Source organism: Onychostruthus taczanowskii, unplaced genomic scaffold (genome assembly GCF_017590055.1).
Source record: "Onychostruthus taczanowskii isolate IOZ18803 unplaced genomic scaffold, ASM1759005v1 scaffold71, whole genome shotgun sequence".
Classification (NCBI taxonomy): Eukaryota; Metazoa; Chordata; class Aves; order Passeriformes; family Passeridae; genus Onychostruthus; species Onychostruthus taczanowskii.
This window is the reverse complement of record NW_024504898.1, coordinates 3,814,838-3,838,412: the sequence shown is the minus strand read 5'-3', so window position 1 is coordinate 3,838,412 and position 23,575 is coordinate 3,814,838. Positions and strand designations below refer to the sequence as shown.

The 23,575-nt window shown below is 36.8% G+C and overlaps 1 protein-coding gene across 1 annotated transcript in view; it reads left to right on the top strand.

Moving 5' to 3' along the window:
- The window catches only part of GABRG3 (gamma-aminobutyric acid type A receptor subunit gamma3), a 289,850-nt gene extending 271,249 nt beyond the window's left edge, over positions 1–18,601 (top strand). The window contains exons 7-10 of the mRNA XM_041422112.1: positions 7,585–7,737; positions 13,389–13,585; positions 15,059–15,088; positions 18,323–18,601. Of these exons, the coding sequence (XP_041278046.1) occupies positions 7,585–7,737; positions 13,389–13,585; positions 15,059–15,088; positions 18,323–18,601 (659 nt within the window). The remainder of the gene's footprint in view (positions 1–7,584; positions 7,738–13,388; positions 13,586–15,058; positions 15,089–18,322) is intronic.
- Positions 18,602–23,575: the final 4,974 nt, after the last annotated feature.

Below are 23,575 nucleotides of genomic sequence, written 5' to 3'. Positions count from 1 at the left end.
GACACTTAACAGAAAATATGGGATACAGAGAGTGAAATGATTGCAGTGGAATCGAAAGCAACTGTCTTTGAAACTGTCAGTTTCAACTGTCAATGGCAATAAAGAATTGCTTGGGGTATAAGAAATACTGACTGATAGGTTTCAAATTACTCTGGTACACAATTAATTTAAGTGTTAAGAAATTGGGTCTTTTGATTATTTAATTTCAGTTCTCCATGAAAAGTTCCAGTATACAATATATGTATTCCAATGATTCTGGGGAAAAAACAATCAATATAAAGAAGTTAGGACTTTGAACAAATCCAGTTATTTTCCAGATTCAAAAATAAATGCCAAAATCAAAGGATGTAATAACTTTATGTGCTGAAAATATAGTTACTAACTTTTAAAAACAGGCTTTTAAATTTCGTTTAACAAAATTGTCAAAAAATTTACATTTTACAAAAAATTACATTTAACAAATTTTACAAAAGTATTTTGAAAGTGCTATTCGCATCAAAGAAAATTAAAGTTCAGGAAGGAAGAACAAACAGAAAAAATTAAATTATTTTATGGTGATAAAAAAGTTGATAGCCTCAAGTAAAAACATGTTTCTTGTTATTATATTGTTGATGTTACGCAATGTAATAAACCCAACATAATATCTTGTGGTTCTGCCAGGTTAGGAAGACATCTTGGTCTAACTTGATTTTAAAAATTCTTTTGCCTTGAGACAACCTGGAATCTGGTCTTTGTTTTTCACATTATAATCTAACAATATTTGATTTTTATTATGCATGCTAATACATATGTGTATACTTACAATTGAACATGATTTCTACTGGCACAAACAGTGCTATTAGGGTTTTAGGTTTAGGTATGAGGGTTTTTTTTCCACTCTGTACTGATACAGTAATTTGTCTATGATAATGGGAAACTTTAGCAGTGATTTGGCATCACGGTATGAATGTATTTCTGAAAAATTTGCTTTTCAAATATAACAGCTGAAAGGCAAATCTAGGCTACACTACTCTAGCACATACACACACATACACACAGAGACACATCATGATAATGCCAAAGGAAAGTATGAACTCAAACCAGAGATCTTTGAGACACAGAAAGCTTTTTTGATCTAGTTCGTAAGATCCTTGCCTGTGACTAGACATCTAGTCACATTGCTGCTATGGTAATACATGTGAAAACAACTCCTCTGAAGCCCAGTACACATTTTTTTGTGAGGTTAAACGTGTAGCTTAAGCAAAAATGTGTTAGTGTAGCAGTGCCTGATACCACTCCAAGAGAACTTACTTGAAATAAGGTGTAAATGTTTTTCTCTGCTTTACACAAGCTCCCATCCAAGCACAAAATCCAGGTGTCACTGTGGAATACTTAAATGCCAACGCAGCACAGGGGAGTCTAAGACTAACCCTTAAGTGACAGCATGACCTTGATCATTTTATTCTTCCTTTTGTCTTGGAAGCATTTGTTCTAGCCTACTGGGAGCAAAAATTTTTTCCACCAATGAAAACTCTTTGTTGACCAACTCATTTTGGAGGAGTCAGAATAAGTCTGCAATAAGTCTTCAGCATTTCTTCATTATTTATAATGATGCTGAATAAGATAAAGGTATTTTTATTGAGGACTCTCATTTGTCCTACAGTTTTCTTCAGAAGAGCTGCAAAATCCTGCTCTCACTCTTGTCTTTATCTTAATGATAGCTGATTTTGGAGTCATAACCACCTATGAGTACATTAAGCTCTTTCTTCTACCATTTTTAGAGGTTTTGGATCTTCCAGACTTGAAACTTGCTCCATATCTGGCTGGAGATAAAATTATGTTAGGATGAGATACCAGCTCTGGTAGAGACAGACCGGCTGATGAAGTATTAACTGTAGGTAATCACAGGTAATTAGGTAATTAATCATAGGTAATTTTTGGTAATTAATTGAAGTAATCATAATCCATCTTTCTTTTCTTCTTAGTAGTTCTAGTAAGAAGATAGCTTGACCCTCCACAAGGCATATCTCTGAGGTGGGATGAATGCCTGGGATGTGAAAAGAGCTAGCTCACATGACTCTTCTATCTGATTTTGAATCATAGATTCATAGAGTAACAGAATGGCTTTTTGTAAGAGATGTTCAAGATCATCTTGTTCCAACCCCATTGCCATGGGCAGGGACATCTTGCACCAGACCAGGCTGATCAGAGCTCCATCCAACCTGGCCTTGAACTCTCCCAGGGACAGGTCACCCAAAACTGGGTGGGCAACTTGCTTCAGTGCCTCACCACCTTCACAGTAAAGAATTTTTCTTAATGTTGAATCTAATAGTGCTGTCTTTCATTTTGAATCCATTTCCACTTGTTCTGTCACTACATGCTGTTGAAAAGAGTCTCCATTTTTCTTCTAGGCTCCCTTCAGGTATTGCAGTTAAGGCTGCACTTAGGTCCTCTGAAGGCTTCTCTTTCCCAGGCTGAACTATTCCCATTATCTAAATTAGGCAGGGTTGGGTTTTGTAACACTGGCTGTGTTTCTGCCTGACTTTGAACTGAGATATTCTTTCCAGCCAGTACAGAATCTGGAGTCATGTCTTGAACCTGAAACTTGCACATTTCCAGTTGGCACCAGCACTGCCACAATAGTTTTGCTTCCAATTCCACATGCATCTCTTCCAACAAACCTCTCTGGTGAACATTTTGCAGAAACTTCTGTACATACTGATTAGAAAACTTTCAGCTGACTAAGAAAGAAGACAAACCTAGCCCAGGAAATAAAATGGAGCTTTGGGAAGCAAAGAGCAGAAAACAGGTTCAGGGTGACATGAATAGTTAATGGCAAGATTAACTTCTCTTGGCTTCCAAATGAAAAAATGAAATGTAAAAAACCACTAAAGACTGGAAAGTTAGTTTTCTTGCTATTAAATAGATTTGATTTATTAAGATAATGAGGAAGATGATTCAGTCTCTGTGGTCTTGCTGATCAACAAAGTAATACTTGTGGCGCACAGTGTGACTCCTTATTTTAATGACTAGGCTTTTCTTCTGAAATTAAACTCTTGCATAGATAACATGCAAGAGTTTAACAACATGGATAACTCTGCCTCTCCTCATTATTCTGTCATTCTAGTGGTGGACAATTGGCATGTAATCTTCACTCACTTGCTGAATCTGCTTTGTGTATGCATTGTATCTTCATATTTCAGTCTTCGTAAAGTTAATAATTTTATCTTTTTTCTAAGTTAATTGTCAACCTCAGAGTATCATGGAAAGATGAATGAAAATGTGACATAAGATAGTATAGTATAGTTTGAATAAACAAATTATTTACAGTATATAATTTTGTATACTTTTAAATTTATTTAGTTTCAATAAAATAATCAGTTGCATTCTGTTCAAACATTTTACCTTCAAGTCAGCCATTCTTGTTGCAACATAGGCAAAATTCTAGCAATTCAGGCCAACAGACTCTTAGTCTTCAAAAGTCAAAAAAAATTTGCTATAGTTTAATTCTGTTCCTTAAAATCCACAGCAGTTATTACATAGGAAGTCATTATTGTTCTAAACAGTGTCCTACTTTCAAACTAGAACCTTGGGCTAATATAAGTCCTATGGGTAACAGCCAGCAGTCATCTTGGTTTCATGGGAAGTGTTGCTATACTATTTCAATTACTCCAGATTTGTTGCCTAAAGGTGCACATTTTGCTCCCTGTATAGAAAACTGATCGCACTCTACTTTGCCTCGAGATAATTTTAAATATTTCAGGGAATTGATGGCTGATCATTTCATTCAAAGTTTGCCTTTCTGGGAATATTATTTAAGTTGCTAAAAGGTAAGAATTCCTCTCTGGGTTTAAAAATGAAGTTTATTGGTATTCGCTATTCCAGTGGTCCTTTGCTAGGCAACCACTGTGTGATTACTTTCAAACCGAGTGCACTGGTTCAATGACATGCAGTTTGGAAGGAGATTTTTCCCATCTTTCCTGCACTGCAGAACTTTGTCATACAGTGACCCCCAGCTACTCTTCTAGCAGTGGCAGTAACAGCAGGAGGAGCTCTGAAGGCTTCCAAAGGTACAAGGAGGCACTGAGCAGGGCTCTTAAAAGATTTTCCCTCCTCTGGGTTGCACGAGACTGCAGGATGTACAGAATGAATTGTATCCCAGAAGAGAGGAGTCTTTCACAAGAGGAGAGTTTCTTTGCACAGATAATTTTGTGTGTATAGAGAAAAAAAATATACATACCATGGCTACTCTTCTTTAATGTACACAATGCTTTCAGATACATAGAGAATATTTACTTCTGGAAGGAATAATGTGAAGAATAATATAATCATCACCATCAGCAGCAGCAGCAGCAGCAGCTGCATGCAGTTTGGAGTAGTGCAGTAGGGAAAGTAGCCACAGCACATACTCTTGTATGTAATGTGGTTCTTGAATGTAATGAGAAAATCCAGTAATCTCAATAGAAGTTTACTTGGCTGAGGAAAGAACTGAAGTGGTAATTTAGCTGCACATTTTAATTTACCATAGCTATTAAAGAAATTAATTCAGTATATGTTGTACAGAAGCATGATTGCCTCTGAGAGCAACACTGGTGCTTTCAGCTGGGGGAAGGGAAGGAAGGAAGGAAGGAAGGAAGGAAGGAAGGAAGGAAGGAAGGAAGGAAGGAAGGAAGGAAGGAAGGAAGGAAGGAAGGAAGGAAGGAAGGAAGGAAGGAAGGAAGGAAGGAAGGAAGGAAGGAAGGAAGGAAGGAAGGAAGGAAGGAAGGAAGGAAGGAAGGAAGGAAGGAAGGAAGGAAGGAAGGAAGGAAGGAAGGAAGGAAGTTGTGAGTATCCTAAAGGATGAATACTTCAATTTTAACTGGAAAAAGGAGGAAAATAACTAAAATACCCTTTAAAACATCAAGAAGGTTATTATATTTAAATAAAATAACCTTGACATCCTCACAGGAATAGCCCAATTTACCTCTCACCATGGAATCAAGGATGTGGTTAACTCCTTGTATAATTTGCAAGTGTCTACAATGTTTTTGTCCACATCTCAGCCCTACTCTCTTGTTTTTAATCACAGGAGAGAAATGGAAATGTTTTGAATACATTCACCTTCTAAAATGTGTCTCTAAAGCAGATAAGACAAACTATATACTGAAAGTGTGAATTTATTATCATTAAGTGTAGAAAGGAGGCCACAGTGTGCAGGTTATCTGCAGAATTTTCCTTCTGGATGTCTAAAATCACAGTAAATTAATCCTGCCTGAATGACCTAAATCAGTTAATGACTAATTGTGATGATGGACTCTCTACATCATTTAGTGTGCCATAATTTTCTCCCACTCTCATGTTTATCAGGTTTGTTTTCGTCAAAGGCCTTGGAAGCAGAGAGTCTTTATTACTTTCCCAGTATCTTACAGTGCAATAACTATTCCTCCTCCTGGTTGGTGTGCTGGGTGCCATGACCACACTACTGAGAGGAGCAGTGACCTGTGTGGGTACTGGAATTGTGTTTATCATATATTGTTATACACATTGGAGGAGTGCAGATTGTGCTTGACTTTATACCATTCTCAGGCAGCTTACCCATAAGCACACAGTTCTAGATACAGGAACTAAGTAAAAGAAATTGAAAGGCTTGACACATTTCCTGTAGTCTTTGATTTCATTTTTTGCCCATTCTTCTACCTTGGTAGAAAATGTTTGACTCATTAACATTTCTTCCATGCTTTTCAGTTTGTTCCTGTCAGTAGAAACACTGGTTTACATTCCACCTGACTCTTTACACCAGTTTCTATGAAATTATCTCATTCCTGTGGTATAAATCTTTCTTCATTGAGGCAAACCATCTGAACAGTAAGTCAGCAGAACCTGTGGTTACTAACCCACATCAATTCCCTGGTGCCATTCCCTGCACAGAGAAAACTGCTGGGGATTAGTGGGATGGCAATAAACCTTAGCCACAAGGCTCACTATGTCATGATGCACTGCAATACCTGCTAGTTGTAACCAGAGTGAGCCCTTTAAGGACAGCTTCTGAAATGACTTTCCAGTTTCTTGGGGTTACACAGTTTTCACTGGCACAATTCTTGTGAAAATGTTTGCTTTCATCTCACAGAGGCATTATGGAAATATTCACAGGCTTGTCAACCTCTTCCAAATATATCTATCTCAAATGGATGTACTTTAAATATAGGAACTTTTCCCACATTCCCAAATTCCCACCGTCAGATTTTTATTTACCTTTAAGTTTCTAACTTACAGCAATTAATTGATTTTACAGTGACTTCAGAGATGCTTTGGATGAAAGTTACTCTTACTGAGTTAATTTATTTTCTATAAAATATTTAGCTGTAGTCAAATTATCCACTGTAAGTAATGCATTTATTTATATGCCCTCTGTTCCTAGATGATTAAGCTTTAATTTGCCTCAACTAATAAACCCATTGTGCTTCTGCTTGGGTGAGTTGTATGTCCATTCCTTGGGGGATTAATCTTTATATGTTTCCAATTTCTTCATTCTTCTGATGGTTTGCTGTAAGAAGACAGAGTTACTTAACTATTGCAAATGATGCCTTCTGCAAATACCATACTCTAGAAAGTTAAGGTTTGTAACAAGAAGCCATAAAATTTATTAGGCCAAATCTGATGCAGACAAAACCGCATAGAAATTCTCTGGCATATAAACTTTTCTTTACATCTGAAATGGAAGCAACCTATTTCAAGTGAAGTACAGAAATCAGTCCCAGTTCAGTTTTATTACTGTTATTCACCATGACTGTCTGAGAAAGTGAACATCTCTGAGGCTCAGAGAGCTGTTAGTAGGGCAGAGGTGATAAGGTCAGTAGCCTCTACTGAGGAGAGAGGAGGGACAGATAATTATCCCCTGTGGAATCACAAGGATTAGCAGAAGAGATACATTGAAAAAAAATCATGTTATGTGAGAGAAACTAACCTTCTTACTGATTTCTTGTATGTATGGTTTTTACTATACAACAAAATAATAAACCTTGTGTTCAGATTGACCTTCTGAAAATTGACCTTCTGAAAATACCACAAATGGCCACAACTGTTTTGAAATGCCAGCATTGAGTTCTGGTGTCTATTAATGACTTCTTCTGTAAAGGCGTATTCATGTGCATGTTACGTTTGCCAAAAAGACCCTATTTTCAGATTCATATCTCAAAAGAAGATAACAGAAATCACTCAAATCTGAAATTAGGGCACAGAAGACACAGCCTGCTGAAGAAAGGATTTTGTGTGAAGTGATTGCAGAATCTGGTGAATGACAGTACCTTCACATACGTGGCCATGAAGATATCCAGAAATACCACATCTGGAAATTTAAGATGCCTTTCAAAACTTTACTCATCCAGAATGATTGCTGAGAAGCTCTGCCTGTCAAATATATAATTTCCACAAAGAACTAACACTTAAGGATATTAGAATGGCAAGGTTTACTTAAATTTCACATGAGAATTACTGTGCAGATGCTGTTGAAACTCTAAAAAAATATTTCACATGCAGTTTTTATGCAAGTTAAAATATTTGCAGGTCAGTGAACAGCTATCTGTATCCCATTACGATACGAATTTCCTTTTTGTGCTATTATTGCAGGTGATTATGTAGTCATGACTATATACTTCGACTTAAGTAGAAGAATGGGATACTTCACTATACAAACATACATTCCCTGTATATTAACAGTTGTTCTTTCCTGGGTATCCTTTTGGATCAAAAAAGATGCCACACCAGCAAGAACAGCATTAGGTAAGTTGTTAATAATTCCCTTTTCTGATGTTCCTACATGACTATTTGAAAATGTCAGCTTCATTTCAAAGACATCACTAGGTATACCCTTTGGATTATTACTACTAAGTGTTGCAGAAGCAGATCTACTTGTTACTGAGACCACTGGGTTTTTTTCCTGTAACAGGGTAATTAAAAGTAAACTAATATGACCCTTTGGATGACACTGCCACCTATTTTGCATAAAACTCTTGAATTAATGTCTGTCTCCTTGTTCTCACCATGATATTTTAGTGACATTTTTGAAGACTTAATTAATTGCACTGCTGGCTTCCTTCCCTTCTGTAACTCTTCCCCACTGGCAATTATGTCTTATATATACAGAAAACTGTGGGATATAATAGTATTAACTCATTCAAAGTGTTTTAGTTTTGCATGCTTGAAGTTAAGCTTCACACTGGGTGTATTGATATTTTTAATAGATTGTGAATATTTATGCTGGTTTAGGTTTTCCAGAAACTCATTTTTTTCAGAACCAGCATGTGCATTTTGGCAATGTGGTTTAGTGTACAATTAGAAATGCTGACTTAGACTTAGAAATTTTTTCTAGTATCTGTAGAAAAATCTGCAGATTTTGATAACATCAAGCGTATAAGGGTATGTAACAGCCAATTATATGTAAATATCAGAAACAAAGGAAAAACAATTCCTTGGTTCAGATTGTGCTTGCCAGGTCTGCCAATATGAACTGATTCAGAAACCTACCAGTCTAGGAAAAAAGGGGAACTCATGTCAAAATTTGCATGTCTGTTTTCAGCCATTCCCAGCGATTCATTGCATCCTCCTGCTGGAGTTTGTTACTATGTAGGTCCATTTTATTGAGGTTATTTCACAGTAAGGGAATATTCAGTCCTCAATCCCTCCATGTGAGTGCCAAAGGGCCAGTACACCACAGCTTCAGCAACAGAATGCACACAAAGACTCACAGTTATTCTGTTATCCAGTAACACTTCCAGAACAGCAAAAAGACCATGTACAGCTGAGGACAGAGCAGCTTAAAGCTGCCTGTTCCTGGCTGGGTAGACTTGCTTCTGATAGCCAGAAAATTGAGCAATAGGTCATGAGTATAACTCTCTGCTGAACTCTTAAACTGAACTCTTTTCTTCTTAAATTAGGTGACTCAAGGGAGGTAAGGAAAGACTGACTGTTCTCCATCTTTTTTTAAAAGGGAGTCTGAAGTCCCATGGGGGGAGTCGCATAGCATCCAATCGGGGTTAAGAAAAAAGAGACAAAAGACATCTAACACTTTACGTTATTGATTTGCCATAAGTATTTTTCATATCCTCTACCTAAGGGTGGCTCCCCACACCACAAAGCTCATTTTTCCAAATAATTAGACACAGAAGTATTTTATCAGTAAGCACTAATGTGTGACTCTCCACCTCACTCCTCAGCCAGCAGGAATTTCAGAGAAAAAAATGTATTCAGATACTGAAGTCGTGAATTTGGACTAAGAACATAAAAATGAGTTTGTTCCAAGCTTCTACTGTATGGATGTCATGACTCACTCCTAAAACTCTGACTGAGAATTTAATTTCATAGGCTAAAATATGACTTTTCTAAAAGTAAAGCCAAGCCAAGCCAAGTATATATGGGTCACTTCTTTTGTGCACAGAATCCTGTTGCTCCCAAATTGACAATGGCCTGTTGACTCCTGGGATGCAGTAAGCAGATGCTCCCATTGTGCTGTAGACCTAGACAGTGGCACATGGTAAAATTGTGAGTAATGCAGCTGAAGGCAAACTGCTGAAATTGTTCTACTAATTAGTTGAAATTAATTGTAGAGACTCTGTGCAACAAACCTTCTCCAAGTATAGCCGCATTAATGTAAAGGATTAGCACCAGTGAAATATTTATCTCTCTGAAATTAATGAATAATTTCCGAAGTTATTGGCAACTACTCGCAGTTACATGAAGGACAGGTTTTATTCCTTTCTGAATAATGCTAGCTAATACATTTCCATGCTGGGAGAAAAAAATATTTGGGGTTTGGGACCATAAGTATTCTTTCAGCAGTACTGTCCAGAGACATTAAAGCGTTCTTTAAAACCTTGGGTTTTTAATTCCCTTTTTACGTGCACTTTAAGGTACTAAGGCCCAGACTGGCAACAAGATTAACTCCAGGCCACCTAAAGAGTCAGAGGGAAAATGGAAGTAAAATTTGAGTGCTGGATGAGAACTGTGCTTTTTGATCCTGAGTTATTCTGCTCTTCATTCAAAGAGCAAAAAAATATCTCTCTGCAGCTTCTACTTGTATCTAGTAATCAAAATTATCTCAAAATGTTCCAAGTCAAGAGGCAACTTTTCCCTGAAGAAAAGTTATGATCTGAAAAAGAATAGGTTATTTTCTGTGACGGTGAAGGGAATTAAGTTAAACTGAAGCTTCCATCCAGTTTCCCTGTACTTTGCAAAATGGGTGTAATATGTAATAGGCAGTTACTACAGAGCAAGATTGAACTGCAGGTTAAAAAGATACTGTGGGTATCAAGGCCAGCAGTGTGTTGATGTAAAAAAAAGATACAGATGTTATTTAATAAAAAATAACCATTGCTTTCCTTGCCATTTCATCTTTACCTCATTCACTAGAAAACCAAGAAAGTACTCAAAACAAGGCCAGAAAGATGGAGAACTAACTTTATGGACAAGTGATAACATGTATGAAAGCAGAAGACATTTCCTTTAGTGTCCCACCAACATAAACTCAATAAAATAAAAAATTAGCCTTGCTGACGAAAGAGTTTCTAACAGTGAAACTCCATTTTGCATATGGCTGTCCAGTAAGCAGATTTCAAGCAGTAATAATTTCAAATAACTGTTTAGAGCAATGATCTAAAAGTGTGTGTTTTCATGCATTATGTTGATCTGCATAATTTGATCTTCCAGTCAGTCCTTTTTGTTATATCAAATAGCATCTTTGGTATGGGATTTACTGAGAGAATATAATGTCCCAAAATGGTATTTACACAGAGACTTGTAAGCTTACACATACAATTTCTACCTGAAAATTTTGGACTCACGTTACCTCAGAACTGTCCTTAGCTGATACTAAACTTCTGTTGAAATAGATAGTTCATGAGCCCTGTGAATTTCAATAACAGATGCAAAGCTCACTTTGCCATACGGGACTCCACAAAGTGAGAGACTTCACAATTTCATCTGGCAACACATATGCATTTGAAACCACTCAACAAACTGAATTTCCTTAGCATGAGAGATGAAATGAACTAAGGGTATGGAAACTACATATTATATTTGGAAATAATGGTGCTGAATTTTGAGCATACATACATACATACATACATACATATATATATATATTCATATATATATATATTCTGATTTGTAAATGTATAGAAATACAAAACTGCATCATCTGGTGGACCTTCTTTCTCTTTCCTCTCTGTATGTATCCTCATAAACTCATTTTAATATTTTAAAATTTGTGCCTGTTTGCTAGTTTTAAAATTGATACACTAGATAGAATTTTAAACATTTTAAAAACTCTGTACTTGTTTAAAATGTGAGCAAGAATCCAGTTGCAAGCATGATCTGAGCTGCTGTTTCACATTCAGGCTTAAGGCATGGAGTAGGAGAGTTGAGGACTTGTATACTTAAACTAATTATTTTTTAATAATTATTTTAATAAAATCTGGCCTATCACATGATGAGTGGGTAACAAAAACTTACATTCGAGGCCAGGTAAATGGGATGCTGTATATTGTACTGGAAGAATTCTGTAGCTTTTGAGGAATTTTTTTTAAGATAGTAAAATGCATGAAAGCATGTGCATGTGGCTCTGAAAAGGACACTTTTGTGTCAGAAATCTAAATGTGGGTTAGGAAGTGTTAAAGAACTTTATTTTATATTGTAGGGTATGTCATAGACTGGATGTGGTTCTTTTTAAATTAGTAACTCCCAAGGCCTGGGTCAAGGCCATACAGAAAGTGATTGACCTATAGTTAGTAAGGGTCAAATCAAAGCCAGCCAGTTCACACCTTCTGCACTTGGGCGTCTCTGCACTTGGCTACTGTGATAAATGGCTAAACACGGTCTTTGCAGCTTTTTTAAAGCATCAGCTGGGTACAGAACTGAGGTTGAGGGGTCTGGAGAGGTTGCTGGATCATGCCAACCCTATATGCTTGTACTGGGAGGTGGCATAGATTTCAGGAAATGGCTTTTACATGTCCAAGGCACACACAAAGTCCACACTTTACACTTCCTATCAGCCTGGCTTTCATCTTGGTTATTGACTTGTGATTTTTTTCAGAACCTTTCTGTTTGTTTGTTTGTTTGTTTGCTTCTGGTTAATTGATATATAAGGAATTAAATTAATCATTATTATTCAACACTGAGACACAGGCAATAATTTGGCTTCTGGCTTTCCCAGGGACTTTCTGATAGCTTGAATGGAGAAGGTTGTTCTTGTGAATTGCTGTAGCTTATATCACACTTTACAAGTCAGAGATGGACAATTCTTCATAAAGAGAAAGCAGTCAAAAGTAATCCACAGATACTTCTTACTCTCCAGAGTGCTTTTAGTGAGAAGTTATTTAACTAGAAGGCATAATTTCCATCATTCCTTGCCATTTCAAACACTGTGCACCATTGTGAAACATCATTTTAACTATAAAAAAGAGAAAGATTACCTCATGGCTATGCTGTTTGTTGAGAAGGTGCTCTGTTGAGACTTACTTTGGGGAAAGCTTTATTTTTTTTTCCCCTATCCAACAAGAAGTTGGATTTACTTTTTTTTTTTTTTTTATCAGAAGACATGCAGTTCATAACAAGTTGGGAATGAAAAGACTGCTTCATTCCTCAGGAATGAAGAGAAATTGTATGAATTACTAGGCATCAAATAACTTACATGACATAGATTTCGTTTTAGTACTGGTTTTATCATTTTGGATATTTCACACTAATCCTATTTTGTTCACTATTATTAATCAATCTCAGAAGTGATGCTTTGTATGAATTAAAAAGGCTATTTCTGTTCATGTTGCATCTGAAGTTTGTATGAGAGTCTTACTCTGACTGAGCAAATAACATTGACTTCCCTTACTCAGAAGGAAAATGGCACTGGAGGACTCCCAAGGAAGCAGTGGTGTGAAGACATACTTTCACAATTCATGGTCAGATCTTAGCAGAATTTTTTATTTCCCCCACCTCTTTTTTGATCATAAGATATTTCCTGAGAGCACTACTACTGTGGAATAGAACATGTTTCCTTCACTGCTTACTAACTTTCTTGATTTTATTTTTCTGGGTTTAGTATCTTTTCTGCTTCATACTTCTCTTCAAAAATTTCTTCATTCTCTCCCTCACCCCCATCTTCAACCTTACTGGGACTGGAAAAAGGAAGAGATGCAGAAAAGCATAATGAGACCCATAGGAATGCCACTTTTGCAAAGATGAAAATAAACAACAGAGCAAATCTGTGTTTACAAAATAACTTTGTCCCTACAATACTATTTTCCATTATTTCTTAATACTACCAAATTCATTAATTACTTGGCTACACTCTGGATTTCTGGTTTGTATGTTTATTTCCAAAGATTCTTCTGTGATATGAAAAAGTGATGTAGCACACAATTAACTCAAATTTCTCTCTGCAGGCATCACCACAGTATTGACCATGACAACTTTGAGTACCATTGCAAGAAAGTCATTGCCCCGTGTTTCCTACGTCACCGCCATGGATTTGTTTGTGACTGTATGCTTTCTATTTGTATTTGCTGCTCTGATGGAGTATGCCACCCTCAACTACTACTCAAGTTGCAGGAAACCAAACTGTACTAAGAAGAAAAAGTCGGTAAGATGGGAGCATTTACATTTCTTTTCATGTGCAGCTCAGAGAGCAGATAATCATTCAATGGTAGCCTGTAATCCCATGGCACTTCACTCCTCCAAGATTTTCCCAGTGGTGTGATCTGCCCTGAAAGCTGATAGAAAAGTCACCCACAGCAGCAGTAGGAGCAGTTACATGCCTGCTGAGTGAAGTCTGTTCCTAGCAGAAGCAGCCTGCTCACCATGGAACAGCAACCCTGCCTACACATCCTTTGTCCTCCAATTACTGTGCTGGTAGTTGGTAAAGTCTCCCACCGAAACAGATTGCATAGCTTGTTATACAAATAAGTGCACACCAATGTATATTCAAATGCATTGCTCTTTCATGGTTTAACAGGCCTAGAAATATTTATGAGCCAGAATTTCATTGTCTCTGGGAGCCAGCATTTGGTTTAAGCCCTGTGCACAACGGTGCACATTCCCAAGGACAAAAATGGAGGTCACTTAAAAAGGTTTTAGGCATGGCTCATTTTTGGCCAAAAACCAACTTCTAAGTATAACACCTGTAAAAACATAAAAGCTATCTATTTAGAATCAACTAAAACAATAATGCAGGAAGAATTGCCTGGTTTAGTGTGACTATGAGAATGAGAGTGTGCAGTTTAACAGAGAAAAAAATCTCAGTGTAAACATAACGGAAGGGGGTTGACCACTCAAGATCAGTGATAAATATTATTTGTTCAAGATCAGTAGTTGGAGATATTGGATGCCATTGTGTGTAATGGAGGAAATAAGGACATTTGAAATCAGAAATCAAAGCCAAATAGGAAAAATGTGAAGAAGGAAATTGAAGAGAGAGAAGCCTAAATTTAGGGAATAATAGGTCATGATGTAAAAAGGGGTTGAATGAAGAGCTATAGAAAATGATTGAATGAAGAACTAATGAAGGAAAAGCTGAAACAAATATGGGATTAAAGAAAGTCTAGAAAGCCACAGACTTAGTCAATGACAACTCCATTAAACTTAAAATAGCTTCTTGCAAAAATGTATTGCTCACAAAAGCAAAAGATTGTTACCAAAAGAAAAGTTTGAGACCAAAATGATCAAACTAAAATTGCCATCCTATAGAAATACTGAATTAAAAAGTCATGAGTATCTTTGTTAGTAGGATGTAATTCCAGACATATGAATGAAGATGTGAGAAAGAATGCAACATTGATGCGATTTAAATTAACACTAGAAAAAATGCTCAATTACCTATTGTTTGATCATTTAATGAGTTAAATAAAGATTTTAAGTCTATGAAAACTAGATGTGTATTTTGCTGAAGCTTCATGCCATTTTCAAGTGTGCAGGTTATGTTGAATATATAGAACACACTGCTTGGAGTGTTTTATGCATTTAAGGGCTTGGTCGAAGGAATGCTGTTGACTATAGGTGCATGTGAAGCACTAAGTATATTTTATTCTGAATAATTCTTTTGTTATCTTTATTTAAGCTACCTGATGTAAGTTTTGGTCATGTAATGGTAAGTAAGTTACTTTATTCAGTGAGTGAATTGGGGGCATGAATAGATGGTTGACATTTACTTGCACTAATTCCTGAGAGAGCTGTATTGCTGTGTTATGCTTTACCCTGACTTCACTAAAAATATTGGTTTGCTTTTTTGTTAAAAGGTCAGTTTGTTTTCAGCTGTGGCAGAGGAACATTGCTGCCCCTTTCTATAAGGACTTATCAAGTGATATGAGAGGGAGGAGGGTCAAGTATAGAATATTATGTGTTATTTTTACCTCAGAAATTTTGAGTGTCACTTTATATAATACAGAAGTTTCTCACTACATTTTATGAGAAAGTAATAAGCACAAGTTATGTCATAAACTTCTATGGAGTTTTAATTAAGTTTCACAGAATAAAAAAAGTTCATTTATGCATATGCAAAACCTTTAGTAAGCTTTCAGGTGGATTTTCAAATTTAGGCGCACAAGTTAAACACAGGTAGTTGTACTCTGTCTACAAATGGAATATGTGCAGCAGCAATGAAGTTGGAACAGAGCACAAAATTGCGTCTCTGAGTTAATGAATACCTGCTGTAGTATATGCAAATATAAAGCAGTTAACCAGCTGGTTGAATGGTCTGCCATCAGATAAGAACAGAGCCAGAACTAAAACACTGGGGTGTGCATTTCTTAGGTTGAATATGATGAAGTTTCTCTCTTACAACTGCCAGATCCATGTTATTAGCCTGTCATTTTTCAAATAATAATATACACTTTTTTTTTTTTTAAACATGAGTTCTCTGATGTATTTTAAGACCTCATATAATTTAGAAAGTCTGCTCATTGGCAATTAGTGGTTGACTGCAAGCATCACATCTATCCACTTTCTACTGCTGTCACTCCCTGGACAGACTTTTCTGGAAGGTGAAGTTAACAGAGCATGTTGAATGGGTAGCAGCACTTTCCTTTTTCCAAGTAAAAGCTATAGGGAAAGAGAATTAAAATTACATTAGTGTTTAAAAACCTTTATCTAGAACTAGTCATTCTGATCTGCTTGGAAAGCATCTGCAGCATTTTCAAGTTTTTTACTCACTCTTCAAGTTTTTTACTAGCTGGTTTTTTTCTCCTTAATAGAGTTACTGAACAACTTTGTCTATACTGAGGACCTTTGTCTATACAAAGACATCTTCTAATTAGAGTTTAAATAAGCAATATCTCTGGCTCTCAAGATATCATTTTGTCTTTTTCAGCTTTGTAGTGATGACGCTTAAAAGGTGAAATTTATTAATCTTAGTAAATCCATGTTCAGGCAATGCCAAGCCTTTTCTTTTCCTCCTAGAAAACACACATATATACCTTGTCAGAAACAATATTATTAAGCATGTTTAACACTGCACCTAAACTTCCTTGTCCAAGGTCCTGGAGAAGTGCCTTGCCCTGGCAGACCTCCTCGGTGGGACTGGCATGGTGCCCACAGTGTGTGCACTACTCTCCTCCCATCCCCAGCTCAGATGGACACACAGAACATGGGAGGACCATCCACCTTCCCCTCGTATCTTGTCACTTCAGGATACCTCCTATGTGACAGAGATTAAAACAACCAGTTGAATCTCTCTGAATTATTAGGGCAATTATTTTATCTTCTGTCCTGAGCAGATAAACAAAAAACCCCGGAGATGAGGAAGTTTCCTTTGCAGAGCCAGAGCACTTTTTTATCACCACTCACCAAAACCTCTCTGAGCCTTTTTTATTTTAACATAAATATTTTAGACAGGCATGAAAAATTTCAGTCTCTGAGTTGGAAGTGTTCATAAAGACCTGCAATAAATGTACAATATATGACAATATATATAGCAGAACTCTGTGTATACTCTAGTCATAGTCTTTTCTTTCCATAGTACTAGAGTCAAAAAAGATTGCTTGTACAATAATCTTATATCTTTTTCACATGGCAACACACTGTAAGGCTCTGAAACAAGCCACACAAAACTTTACAAAATAGGGAGAAGACCATACGGGTGTAATTTTTGTTATCTAATCTCAGAGATAAAGTCATTCACATTAAATAGATTTGCAATAATCTGCTTCTAAACCACAATCTGCTTGCAGTTCACAGCAGAATGCACCTGAGACATTTTAGCATTTACTTATGATAAAATGAATTGTGTCCAGAAGTAATTGACTGGATTCCATAGGGCAGTTGTTCAGGTGTAGTTATCTGCATTGGCAGTACCAACATCTAAGTAGAGGGATGCCACATCAAGTTCTTAGCTCAGGGACCAGCGTTTTTAATGAGATGGGTAATACTATAGCATGCCAAACCAAAAGATTTGTAGAAAGCAAATTAATATATAAAGGAAACATTTATGCTGAGGCACATCAGTCATATCACTAATGTTTTTTGACATCCAGGAGGAAGGTTTTCAGATACCCCCTAACCTTCAGCAGGAAATGTTGAGTACTTTGTATAGTATGGAAGCAAGAGCCCCAGAGCATCCTCCTAAATGCAAGCAGTTGTGACCAGCTTGTTCCTGGCACAGCCAGCACATTCCTGCAAGCAAAGCCAATGCTCAGCACAGTGCCAGGGAGAGGAAGGGCCTCAGGTAGATAAACCAGGCTGACAGAGCTGGGTGTGCTTTGTCTGGACAGTACAGACAGGCAGCGAAGCTGATGGGACCTTTTCTAGTGATGTCAGCAGAGGAGGTGACACTTGTGAAGATGGAATGGCTTGTTTAATGAGAGGGCAGACTATTGTGGGAAGGCATCCTGCATGCCAAAGAAATGATGTGACAGAAAAGCTGACAAAATGTAAATAGGGAGTACATGGGAGAAGGAAAGGTCTGTAAGCGTGAATGCTGCTGTGAGGATGCATAACATCAAAATTCCTATTTCTGAGCATGTGTGATAAGCACTAAGGGGACTTGCCTTGGGATGGCTTTTGAAATCCTGTACTGTAATAATCACTATCTATTGCTGACCATATCTGTTCTTATAAATCACAGTAAAGTTAAGAGGCAGTGAATGCACCTATGTGAAGTGGAGGATATTGTATAATTAAGTGGAGAGGGGGAATATCTTCCTTAGTTTTGAGAATCCATTTTAAATGTAGTAGCTGCAAGTGTTTAAAACAACTTGCAAATTATATTCTGACAGGTAAGTGAATTCCCAAGTGTGAAAAAATGATTGCTTTCTGCTGTGATTATTAATTTTGATCTGCTTCATCCAGCGAAACTTGTCAAACTGTTGCAATTTTTTTCTCTCCTCAGAATTATTCTGTACTTGATATGAGACCACCAACTACAGTCATCACATTGAACAATGCCATGTATTGGCAAGATTTTGAAGATGCGTGTGTCTATGAATGTCTGGACGGGAAAGACTGTCAGAGCTTTTTCTGTTGTTATGAAGAGTGTAAATCGGGCTCATGGAGGAGAGGACGGATTCACATAGACATCTTAGAACTGGACTCTTACTCTAGGGTCTTTTTTCCTACATCCTTCCTGCTGTTTAACCTGGTCTACTGGGTTGGATACCTCTATCTTTAAATGTTGCCTGTAGCAGTGAAGACTGCTGTGTTTTCTCATTGCGGATGGATGGTGAAAGTGCAGAAAAAGTGAAGGACACAGTCAGTTTCATCTCCAGTTAAAAAGACCACATTAACTTTTACTATCACAGAGCCTGATGAAGAATTTTAACATGTAATTTCTTGAAAAAGAAAAACACGGAAGAATTCTCTCCTAACTGCTATTTGTTTTAAGAAAAAGGTTCTTACAAAGTTCAGCTGAATTTGTAGTGTAAGCGATGTTTATGAATAACTATTGTATATTAAAATCTCTACTATTGTCCCTTACCATAGGAGCTATTCACAATTCAGGCAAAGTTTAAATATGTAATTTTTATTTTTCATTCTCATACTTTCTTCAAAATGCTGCCATATCCCTAAGGCTCAGAGAAATGTACACTGGCACAAGCAAATAAGCCAAAGCTGATGAAAATCCTCATTTGTATTTAAATTTGCTTGATACCACAGGTTTTGATATAGAACAACCACCAAGAGACACTAAGAAATGTCTGGTAGGATCCAAACGTGGACATGACTTTCTGCAGAGGTCTGAGATTCATTGAATTAGCCACTTACACTTACCCATATTGGTTTTGACTTAGAGGTGAAAAGGCAGACAGGGAAGAAAGCTATAATTTGGATATAAGTAAGACTTGCCTATCTGTGAGGCAGCTGTAGGCATAACTTCTACAGTTTTTCAAGCTTTTAAATGTGTTTTTTATGACTCATTGAACACAGGATGGTCATTGATTTCTAAAGTGCTATACTTGAAGCAGGACAAGATTCCTCTTGTTTGTGTCATTGTAGCAGTTCACAGTGCATAGCCCATGAGTAAAAATTATAATAGCACCAGGAATATGTCACTTTCTTTGGATTTCAATCTGCTGAAAAAGTATGCCCACGCATTCTTATTTTTTCTCTCAAAGTTGTATTATAAAATTGAAAAACATGTGTGCCAAGGACCTTTTTTTTTCTTTTCATAACATTAAACACTGCAATATTTACTCACAGTAGTTGTTCTGTGCCTGAGCTAAAGACTGAACACTTGTGGCTTGAATAGTGCATTACAGGAACTCGGTTGTGACACTTGGATTAAACATGAAATAGCTGCCACATAGAGAAAGAGGTTCTTTTCATTCTTTTCCAAAATTTCCAACTATATTTTACACTGAAAACAATTTTATATTTTTCAAGGTTTTGACCATTCAATTCTAAACTACCCTTTTTTCGAAAACTAGTTTTGCAGTATTAAACTAAGTGATGTCTTTTACAGACTGTCTACACAATTATTATTAAGCAAACAAAACACAATCAGAATTAAATAGCAATAGCTTTTCACTACCCTTTGCATGACAAATTGTTAGAAAATATTGAAGTTAAAAGATAATTAAAGCAGCAATTCTATTTCTTTTCTCTTTTGGAGATAATTTTTTAATGAACTCAAAAAATGTGTGTCTCTTCCAGGCAGTATTTGATGAAAAAATGAATAGTGGATGTGACTTGAAAGGAGTTCCTTTTCCCTCAACAGGAAAACCCTGCAAACAAGCAAAAACTAATGCAATGATATTTCTAAAGGAGCAGAAATGCTGTCATGTTCTTTGAAACATCACTCTCTCTCATTGCTGTTGCTCTGTGTTCTTCCACTGAGTTTTAATAGGAGGAGAAAAAAAGAACTAACCCAAAGGTTAATTTTAGTTTTTCAAAATCTTTCTTCTGTTTTTAACTTGTCTCAGATATCTGAGACATAGCTGTGTTTCGGTCGTGGAAGGGAATTACTTCTGTAAGGACTGACAAAATTCAAATTAGAAGCACAGAGAAGAAATATTTTGAGGCAGAAACAAAGCCTTATTTTTAGAAAAATCTGCCCAATCTGATGTCTTCTAAACCAATGATAACCTTCTGATTTCAAAATATATGTTAAAAATTTTGCTAACTCTAATTAGCAAATTAACTGCTCTGTAAACCTGTGTCCTGCACTTGGAGGTATGGACTTAATTTGAGGATGACAGTGATATTTTAAGTAGTGCAAGAAGGTGATTAAATTTGAGTTGGCTATCCTGATCTCTAATTATTAATTAGTCTACTCTAATAGTCACCTTCAGCCATATTTTGCAAGAGTACTAGAAATATTCCAAGCCAAAATAAAAGAATGGAAACAATTTTCCTTTGTGGGGGTGATCCTGCAAACCCTCTGCACAATCAATTGATTTTAGTGGTAGTATTGAGACAAATGATGCACAATCAGCTGCCTTCCGCCACTAGATCTTGAACAGGTAATGTTTATTTAACAATTCCATACTGTGTGAGTTTTCTTGGAAGTGGAACATTCCCGTGTTAGATGATGAGCATAGGCTTTTCTTGAACTTCTGCTCATGGCTGCTTGTGAGCCCTGCTGAAAACAGACAATCCCAGCAGATCCTTCTTTGGATGACTGATTCTGCTAAGTCCATTCATATTGCCAATTTTCTGACTTTTTTCATAAACAGAAGATGGAAGCAAATAATTCCAATTTTTCCACTGTCCTAAATCAAGAAAGAAGCTTCAGACACTACTGCCTTCTGCTCTTACAGTGAGAGCAGCAGAGGACATATTCTGCTGTGTAATTCATTCTGCTCTGGGGTTATCAAAAATTGATTTTTATGCAAGGCAAGCGGCTGCAGGCTGGCAGGTTCCTGAATGCACTCCTCTGCTTGTTCCCAGTAACTTGGCTTACTCTCACTGCTTTACTGCTCCGTGCTTTGGCAGCCACTGAAAAACCTTAGAGATCAAAGAAAAAAAAAAAACAACTTTCTGTGATCTGCATCATTCAAAATGCCATTGTGGTCTGCATACATCTATGTGCCATATCCTTCTGTAGGAGTAAGAATATCTTCATTCACCTTCAGATGTTCTTTTGCTTCTTTTGCAAATTGGAAAAAGTTAACATTTTCATGTGCTGTCCTACGAGAAATGTAAGAAATGTATTTTAGCATTCTAGAACATGTTTTTATCATATAATTTCATATTAGAGACTTGCATTTGTTCAACTACTTCTTTTTTTGTTATTTAGTACTTCTTTTTACCCTTCCAAGGAAGGGAACAGAGGTAGGAAAAACCAAATGAGCAGTGAAATGAACACATTTGGCTATGTAAAACCTCAAAACCAAGTATCTTCACATTACATTTCTTCCTTGTCAAAGTTGCAGAAGGGATTGTGAGGGTTTTTTAAGTAATCACCTTTGTTTCCCAGGAAGATCTAAAGTCAGTCCTCTTATTCTCCCTTTCAATTAAAAGTTCTTGGGCATGGTTTTTCTTTATTGAGGGCAGCATTTTCAAGGCAACTAAGACTGTATAAAAAATATTAGTCTGTTAATTCAATCTTCTCTGTGACAGCTCCTTTTTTACAGCCACTCTTCCAAGAATAAGGGTATAAAAACTTGTAGCCAGTTTATGCTCTCTCAATGTCCAGCAGTAATGGGGAACTGCTGTGCCACACAATTTTAATATAACTTTCTAACCAAAAAGTAGGGGTGCAGTTTAAAACACCCCAGGCATTTTGATAACCTTCTCTTTCTCATGTTCTCATTAATCAGCTCTCAACTGTATATTGCTATATTGTGCATACCAATAAAAATGATAAAAATTACAAAAGCCAGAACTGTCTTCACAGAGACAGTGATGAGTAGTGAAGCTAAAAGAAGAAAAAGAAATTATTTTTATTGCTGTGCAGCTCTTATCTGCTGCAGTCTTCTTATTCAATTTAACCCACAGCTAATTCCAAATCATCCACCTGGAGGTTTGCACATTCATCAGCTGGAACAGCAGTGACACATGAGCCTTTAACTGATAGGAATTTATTTCTGGAACTGCAGGCTTACTGCCAAATAACTCAGACAGATAGCTATCTTAAACACTTCTGCAGCTCTAATGTGTCTTGGTGTCTAGCATCTCATGTTATTTCATGAATTTATCACAACTCTCCTTACTAGGTCATTTCATGAAAGGAAGGCTGTTTACCTTCCTTTTATACAAAATTTCACCATATATCTGATAAAATGACTCTCCTACATGACTGGATGCCAGGTAGCTCTGGAACTGCTGACTTTGTGGGAAGGGAGATTCAGTATTTTAAGACAGACAGATTTCACAGAATCACAGAATCAAATAGGTTGGAAAAGACCTTGGAAATCATCACGTCCAACCTATGGCCTAACACCACCTCATCAGCTAAACCATAGCACTAAGTTCCATATCCAGTCTTTTTTTTAAACACCTCCAGGGGCTATTTCATTAGCCTCACCATCTGGACGGTTGGTGTTACCTTCTAAACTGTAAAACAAAGTGCCCTGAAACTTGTAAAAGCTGTCCATAACAAATTGTACTTTTTCCATTGTCTGCTCTTTCCTGGTTCCATATAATGCAGTAAGAAAAGGCAAGCCATATCTGATAATATTAGATGCCTACACAGGCAGATGATTTTTTTTCAAGGTATCTTCTTCTTCTTCTTGCTCAAAGTGACATGCTTGTGCCTCTTATGTCAGTGCCTTTATCATTTAATAATATGAAAGGATATTCCTTAAAATATTTCTCATCTGAAAGTTAGAAAGTGAGACCAGTGACCTTCCTGGAGTTTATCCTGAGCACTACAGTGTGTGATCAATATTCTAAATGTCTTCAACCTACAGACTGAGCATTTCTCTGCATTTTCTCTATTTTTCTAAACAGTCTGTAGGCTCCTTGTTTCCTATATAGCAAAAGGCTGCAGTGGAACTTCAGCAGTTTAGCAGAATCCTTCCTTCTTCACTCAGCAATTTCATTCCACCAAGAGATACAGAGCGTTAACTCAAGGGTCATCCAGATCTCTTTCCAGAAGACTATTTAAAATAGGCAAAACCAGACAATGGATTGGGAATGTATTTCCACAGATGAAAGGTGAGGTTCTTTTTCCTTTAGGGGTTTTTTAGCTTTTTCTCTCAGT